General features: G+C 46.3%; 1 protein-coding gene across 3 annotated transcripts; it reads left to right on the top strand.

Moving 5' to 3' along the window:
• Positions 1–1,909: 1,909 nt before the first annotated feature.
• On the top strand, positions 1,910–5,353 carry LOC101786284 (metal tolerance protein 1). 3 transcript variants are annotated; one of them, XM_004960324.4, is made up of 2 exons: positions 1,910–2,207; positions 3,666–5,353. In XM_004960324.4, exon 2 carries the CDS (start codon positions 3,666–3,668, stop codon positions 4,920–4,922), a length of 1,257 nt encoding a protein of 418 aa, XP_004960381.1. In that variant the 5' UTR covers positions 1,910–2,207; the 3' UTR covers positions 4,923–5,353. The 3 variants fall into 3 exon arrangements, with proteins under 3 accessions (XP_004960381.1, XP_004960380.1, XP_004960379.1); XM_004960323.4 differs by lacking the exon at positions 1,910–2,207 and adding an exon at positions 2,655–2,961; XM_004960322.4 differs by lacking the exon at positions 1,910–2,207 and adding an exon at positions 2,655–3,093.
• The last annotated feature ends 2,934 nt before the right edge of the window (positions 5,354–8,287 follow it).

The following is an 8,287-nucleotide window of genomic DNA, read 5'->3' as shown; positions in this document are numbered from 1 at the left end:
GGGATGTAGCCCCAGTGGGCGCTGTAGAGCACGGAGGTGGGCACGGACGTGGAGCAGCACGACGGCATCCCTGGGGCGGAGGTAGTTATGGACGGCCCACTTGACGGTGAAGGCGGACTCGTCCGAGAGGTCCACCGTGATGCCGATGCGGCGGTGCGGGGAAGACGCCGCGGCGGAGGCCGCGCCCAGCGAGGAGAAGAAGAACCACGGTGAGGTGGGCTGGATCGCCGCCATCGCTTGCGCTGCAGACAGGTGCACCGGCGGCGGCCCGGACGGCGACCTGTCGTCGCCGGCGCCGGCAGTCGGGGAGGCCGGGTGGGTCGCCATCGCCGATTCGGCCAGAGGGTTGTTCCTCCTCTGGCCTACGAGATTCCTGCCAGCCGCGGCGGCTCGAACCGAATCGAATCAGGCGGCGTAGGCGGGAGAGCACAGCAGGGGCAGCACAGCAGGGGCAAAAGGGACATTTTACAGAAGAGGTGCTAAACTTTAGCCCTCTTTCCAAACACCCAAGGTGCTAAACTTTAGCCCTTTCATTTGAGGGGGCTAAATTTTAGCCCAAGGCTAAATTTTAGCACCCCTCTCCCAAACAGGGCCATAGTACTGTTGGATCATCCACAATTCCACATCCATTCTGTCCACTTGCTGTGTAAGCAAAGGCGACGTGGACTGCACTGTAAGGACAGGTCGCCGATTACTACTCAATTTGTCGTAAATTGCAGTATTGTCATTGGCTGTACCTTTCTATCGAGCAATATTCCTTTTGTCAGTGTATTTCTTAATAGAACTCAGGCACTCATCGTCTCATCCTATCCATCGGGCATTTTCTAGATTTTCCGCTAGATATCGCGTTGGAGTCGGTGTCAACAAGATGTGCCCACTCCTAAAATGGCCACAAGAAGATCCAAAAAAAAAATGGCCACAAGTACGTGCGTGGAATCGAAAATTCTCATGATTTCAAATTATATTTAGGTTTGCCAGTAGCTAGAAAACTGTCCACCAGAGAGTGATAACAGGCAATGGTGCCGAGCATCGATCGTTTTCGGCCATCGTGCTAAAGCGAACGGTTTCTACAAGTTACTCAAGCGTAAATAATGCGCAATCAGTACATAAAATCTGCTCACGTGTATATTTCTGATTTTCTGTTAATAGTGGGTGTCATTGTCCTTGTGAGCTGTAACGGCGACACCAGTGCTTGCTAAACATGTGTGGCGGCGCACTCGCACATGATGCGCGAAGTGGCAAGCCCCTAATGTCTCAATCTGCGACAAAAGATTTGGGGGCGTTTGGATGCCAGGGGCTAAACTTTAGCCCTGTCACATCACACGTTCGGATGCTAATTAGGAGGATTAAATATGAGCTAATTATAAAACTAATAGCAGAACCCCTAGGCTAAATCGCGAGACGAATCTATTAAGCCTAATTAATCCATCATATTGCATGTCGGCCAGCGCAACGGCCACGCTGCGCCACATCCGATGACAGTCCATTATTTTGCGTGATAACAAAGTATCTGTTCGCTTCAGCTTATTCAGCCGGCTTATCAGCTACCAAAGTATTTTCCTCTCATAACAAATCAGCCGTTTCAACTTTTCAACCGGCTTATAAGCTGAAGCGAACAGGTCCGAACTTATTGTTTTACCACAGATCGCGATGCAAGGCTCCATGCTGTGCCAGCCGTGCAAGCGGCTCGTAGTCTTCCGGAGCTGGCCGAATTGAAAAGGAAAAGGCTCTCTCCTTCAGACGTGCAAGTTTGATTTGAATACCTCCCCACTATCTAAGAAAATCGTTTCCTCTTCAGATCCTTTCCTGCTCCTAGACCGGGCCGGGCCCATGGCAAAGATATTATCCAAACCGGGCCTCCACGTCGGACCGGGTGGGTGGTCGTCGGGTCGCAGCAAACCTCTTCCTCCCTCTCCCGCTGTCTCTGGCCTCTTTGGCTTTGGCTCGTGTTCCGCCGCCTCCTCGGGGCCTCGCCACACCGGGCCACGCGACGCGCCACCAGAGATATAACCGCCGCACTGCCAGCCCTGCGACACCCCCCACGCGCCTCCCCTACCCCGTCCCTTCCCGAGGCGGAGACCCGTGCCGCCTTCGTCCCTTCTCTCCGGTTGGGTCGGGTCGGGTTCTCGACGCCGCCGCGAACGCCCCGCTGCTCGGCTCCTGCCCCTCTCGCCGGACGGCGGCGCGGGGAAGCTCGCAACCACGAGGTACGCGCCGGGCACCGTCTCTTGCCTCCCCCTCCCTCCCTCTCCACATCGGCATCTACCTAGAAATCCCAATCCTGCGGCGCCGCACGAACGAGCGACGCGGAACGGAACGCCGATGCCAGCGGCGCTCCCGATCTGAGGCAATCGCCGTCGCGGCCCCACTCCGCCGACCAGGGAGGGGACGCGCCGCCAGTCGGCTCCATTAGTTAGTTGTTATGGAATTTTGTTGGACGGATGGCGCTATTGTTGATTGGGGGGAGGGACGAATGCGGCGGCCGGGGGTCACCGCTAGGGATCAAAGGGAATCTCCGTTCCTTCGATCCGACAACTACGTGCGCGCGCCAGCGCGCACAATTACCAGGGGTCGCTTTTTCCACGTTACAGGAAAAGCCGGGGAGGGATCAACTTGTTCGTATATGCTTTTGCGCTAATATTCTTCGGGACCGCGATTCCGCTGGTCTGTTGGTGGCCGTGTTCGTCAGTCCTATCCCCTTGTCTGGAGCGCGCGGCGTGGTGGATGGGTTCCATCCGTAGGGGTAGGGCCGATGGATTCCGCCGTATCATCATGCTGCTCGGCGACTTTGCTCCTTCCACGTCGTGTCAAATGCCACGGCTTCGTGGCAATTGCCTCCCCCCGTGGTTTATAAGTACCACCTGGCCGTGGTAGATTCCAGACGGCAGTATGGTGGTTCACGTGTTCTTTGTTTAACGGCAGTCAAGTGGTTCGCGTGTTCTTTGTTTAGGCTGGGATTAGGTTGGAAATCTTGGGTTGCAGAATCATCTTATTTTAGTACTCCCATCTTCTTTTCCATACTGAACTTATTCTTCTTTCTGGATAACAAATATCCTCATTGGTCTTGATCCTGTGCATGCCTATTTGCTGATGGTATGATTCTGTTTTTGAGGTTTAGTTGCAATTTTGTTTGGATCGGATACAGTGTAATGCGATCTTGATCCTGTGGGGGAGGGAGCAAAAGGAACACAAGAATTGTTATCCCTGCAGAAAATTTTCATTCTACTACCATATTGAAATTGTTTTTCTGCTATTTCTCAATTCCATATCATCAACAAGGATGCATTTGGATGGTTTGAATGTACTACAATGATGTGTTGATGCTGAGCCTGTTGAAGTTATGTGGAGTTACTCTGTATATCGTGTTATGAAAGACTGTTCATTGTGCAAATTTGTCTTCAAGATTTTTTTTTCCTTTCTTGCATGTTTTGCATTGGTTATCATGAAGGGACGTTTTTCAGTATTTACATTGAACCTGTTATGTAACTGTTACTATTACATCATTGCTATTTAGTTTTTTACTCCTTCACTGACACAAATAAATTGCTTGCCTCTTCCTTCTTTTCCATGCTAGTTGTAGCAGGTTTTCCTATAGCATATGGCATTTCAACAGTGCATCTATCATCATCTTTGTACCTGTGTATTGACTTGTATCTTGTTTTCAGATGGAAAGCCATAATTCATCACATCATCAGATTGCTGAAGTGAAAATGGATATCTCACCATCAGCTTCTGGAGCAGCAGGGAACAAAATCTGCAGAGGTGCTGCCTGTGATTTCTCTGATGCCAGTAACACCTCGAAAGATGCCAAGGAGAGATTTGCATCCATGAGGAAGCTTATAATTGCTGTGATCCTTTGTATCATATTCATGACAGTGGAAGTGGTTGGAGGCATTAAAGCAAACAGTCTTGCAATCTTAACTGATGCAGCTCATCTTCTTTCTGATGTGGCAGCATTTGCCATATCGTTATTCTCTCTCTGGGCTGCTGGATGGGAAGCAACACCACAGCAGTCTTACGGGTTCTTCCGGATTGAGATTCTTGGTGCATTGGTCTCCATTCAGCTCATATGGCTGCTTGCTGGCATACTCGTATATGAAGCTATTGTAAGGCTCATTAATGAGAGCGACGAGGTGCAGGGCTCCCTCATGTTTGCTGTATCAGCTTTTGGATTGTTTGTCAACATCATAATGGCTGTACTGCTAGGGCATGACCATGGACATGGCCATGGACACAGCCATGGTCATGGACATTCGCATGACCATGGCCATGGTGATTCAGATGACCATTCACACCATGAAGAACAAGAGCAGGGCCATGTGCATCGCCATGAGCACAGCCATGGAAGTTCTATTACTGTCACCACCCATCACCACCACCACCCAAGCACTGGACAACATCATGATGCTGAGGAACCATTGCTTAAGCATGAAGCTGGTTGTGAGGGTACCCAATCTGCTGCCAAAGCTGCTAAGAAGCCTCGCCGCAATATCAATGTACACAGTGCTTATCTTCACGTGATTGGGGATTCCATCCAGAGCGTCGGGGTCATGATCGGTGGGGCTCTCATCTGGTATAAGCCTGAGTGGAAGATCATTGATCTCATCTGCACCCTCATCTTCTCTGTGGTTGTACTGTTCACCACAATCAGGATGCTGCGCAACATTCTTGAAGTACTGATGGAGAGCACTCCCCGTGAGATTGATGCCACCAGGCTCGAGAGGGGGCTCTGTGAGATGGATGGTGTGGTTGCCGTCCACGAGCTTCACATCTGGGCCATCACAGTGGGGAAGGTGCTTCTAGCATGCCATGTAACAATCGCAAGGGAAGCTGATGCTGATCAGATCCTTGACAAGGTGATTGGGTACATCAAGACGGAGTACAACATCAGCCATGTCACCATTCAGATCGAGCGCGAGTAGGGTTGTCTTTAGGCTGTCAGGGCATAAATGGTGTCGCGTCTTCACTGGTTATCTTGTTCTGTTGGGTACTAGTTTTTGCAACTGGGAAGACGTTGGACAGTCACCCAAGCCATAATGTGTTCACAAGTTCATCTTGATTCTAGCTTTGAATGCTGGGTAGTATCGTCTATTACTAGTCTATTAGGTGAAGGAAATATTCGGGGTGGTGTAGTCGTCAGTCAGTGCATTCACATGGATGAAATTTTCGGACTTGCTGTTAACTCCTTGTGGGTTCATCGAATTTGCACCTGTAGTTTAGTACCCTGTTTCATCACCTTTATGTAAGATGATGTTTCTGGCATGGAAGATATGAAGTTAGTGCTTGGCCTATTACCGTTTGTCTTGAACTCTGCTTTGCTTGTTGCAGTTGAATGGAGGGAGCCTTAAACGCATTTCTTTCTGCTTACTTGTGAATACTCGGTGGCTGTTAAGACTGTTTGCCTTCGTGTGAACACTTTCGTATGATGGGGTCGGCACCGTTGTTCCTTGTATCTATTGTCATGTGTCTGTTTTGCAGTATGTATCTGCTGCGACAAGCAGATAGGAAAGTGTTTTTTTCCCTCTTGTGAAATTACTATATTATAATTGCACACGAAATCTAATGTCTGGACCTGAACTGAAGCATCTTCCAGAATTCAGATTGCTGAGAGAGTGATGGGAAACAGTCGTGTTCCAGTGTTTCGGCCAAGCAGCAAACTAAATGGAAGCAGCAACAAGAAGCGCTGCATACAACATTGGTCTCCATCTTCTCTTTCTGCTTGTAATTTGTAGTAAACGAGCACCTGAATCAGTGCTATTCAGGGTCTCAAGACTGGCAACCTGAATCTGGTAGGAGCTGTTTCCTTTTGTTCCCCTCGGCCGTCGCCTTGTGATTCTTATCAAACCAATAATCCTTCTCTCTTCGAACCGCCTGTGCGGACTTCTTTTTCTTGAAGCGTGCGGACAACATGCCATGGCTTTCAGGCTTTTAGCATGCATCGTGTGATCGTGTCCGTCAGTCCGTGTGTAGCAGTGTAGCCTACTCCCTCCCCCGCGGAGGTAGCAGAAGAAACGGGCTGATTTGACTCCACGCGTGGACCTATTGTGGGGCGAACTAGCACCGTCGGCCTAGGTGCTGGACTTCAAAGCGAAGCACACACGTGGGGATTGTTGGGCCGTATTTGCACCGTGGGCTTCGGTAAACTTTAACGCACACACGTGGGATTGTTGGGCCGAGTTATCACCGTGGGCTTCGGTGGACTTCAAATTGGTTTGGTTTTTCCAGTTTGAACAGGAGGTTCTTTCCTTCCAGGTGGGGCCGTTCTTTAATTTCTTCCTTTCTTTTTCCTTCCTTCTTCAAGCGGCTAGATCAAACGAGCCTTCCTATCTGAATCTGAATGAAAAAAAAGGTAAACTTTAACGCCCGACGGTCAGCGGAGGAGGTTAGGGCTTGTTAGCTGTAGGCTTGGCGGCTTGTACTCCCTCCGTTCCACATTGCAGTTAGTTTTGACTTTTTTAAAATTCATAAGATTGCAGTTCGTTTTGACTTTTTTAAAGTTCATAGATATTATTATGCATCTAAATATCTATAAGCCTAAAAAAACTAAAACGACCTACAATTTGAAACGGATGGAGTAGCTCTCGTTGATGTAGGCAATTATCCTCCCATACTTGAGTTAAAACACTACTAGAAAAACGATTTGTAGGGGTGCTCCATTTTTTTCTAGGGTGGACGAAATTGCCACCCACACTTACAAAACGAGGAGGGTTATTGTAACATCTGGCCCGCCCCTGGAGAAGCATTTGTAGGGACGGGCCACATGGCGACCTGCCCTTGGAAATGGGAGCTATTTCCAGGGGTGAGGCTGTCACCCGCCCCCGAAAATGCTCTTTTCAGGAGCGGGTGATGCCGTCACCCGCCCGTGGAAATGGTCCCTGCAAATCTTTTTCCAAGGGTGGGTCACCCCATGACCCGCCCCTAAAAATTCTTTTCCAGGGGCGGGTGATGGCATGACCCACTCTTGTAAATTGTTGCGTCAAAATAAATTCGTAACTTTTTCATATGATCTCGAATGAAGACAAACTTTATATCAAAATTGTATACCTCGACGAGATATAAAACTTTGTAGTTGACAAGTTTTTCAATTTAAGATTGTTTAATACTTAAAAATGTTATTATACGTTCTCTAGTTTGAAATCTAAAATTTTTGAATTTTCAAATGACTTTGGCTATAGATAAGCTCTGCATCAAACTTGTAGAGTTCGACGAGACCTAAAACTTTGAAGTTCACAAGTTTTCAATTCAAGATTGTTTAGTACTTCAAAATATTATTATACGTTCTCTAGTTTTGAAATCTACAATTTTTGAGTTTTTTAAATGACTTCGGATATAGAAAAGAAGCTCTATACGAAAGTGGTAACTCACAATGAGATCTAAATATATATGAGTAAATAAATGAGCATATGTGTAAGTATGTGAGTATATGTATGTGGTCACAAATATACAAGTTTTTCATTTGATGTTAAGGATTAGAAGGATTAAGTTTAAAAGATGTATTTTTTGAATACAAACTTTTTCATATGATCTCGGATGAATATAAACTTTATATCAAAGTTATAGACGATCAGATAAAACTTTGTAGTTGACAAATTTTTCATTTGAAATTATTTAGTAGTTCAAAAAGTCATTCTAAGCTCTCTAATTTTGAAATCTTGAATTTTAAAATTTTTCAAATGACCTCGGATGTAAAAATGCTCTATATCAAAGAAGTATAGCTCAGATTGTTTAATACTTCAAAATATCATTATAAGTTCTCTAGTTTTGAAATATAGACTTGCTAAATTTTCAAATGACTTCGACTATAGAGAAGCTTTATATCAAAATTGTAGAGCTCGATGAGACCTAACACTTTAAGGTTGGCATGTATATATAAATAAATGAGTATATGCATGAGTATATGTTAACGTGTAAGTATATGTGAATGCATGAGTATAAGTGTGAGCATATGTGAATGAGTTTAATAGATGTATTTTTTTAATACAAACTTGTGTGAGTATATATGAATGCATGAGTATAAGTGTAAGCATATGTGAATGAGTTTTAATACAAACTTTTTCATATGATTTCGAATGAATACAAACTTTATATCAAAATTGTAAAGCTCAACGAGACTTAAAACTTTATAGTTGACAACTTTTGCATTTGAGATCATTTAATAGCTCAAAAAATTATTTTAAAAGAAAAAATGGAAAGATAATTGTAGGGGCAGGTGATGGCACCACCCGCTCCTGGAAATCATTTCTAGGCGCGGGTGATGGCTTGACCCACCCCTAGAAATGGTCCCGTG

Source organism: Setaria italica, chromosome III (genome assembly GCF_000263155.2).
Source record: "Setaria italica strain Yugu1 chromosome III, Setaria_italica_v2.0, whole genome shotgun sequence".
Lineage (NCBI taxonomy): Eukaryota > Viridiplantae > Streptophyta > Magnoliopsida > Poales > Poaceae > Setaria > Setaria italica.
The sequence above is the reverse complement of the archived record's forward strand: the minus strand, read 5'-3'. Positions and strand labels throughout refer to the sequence as shown.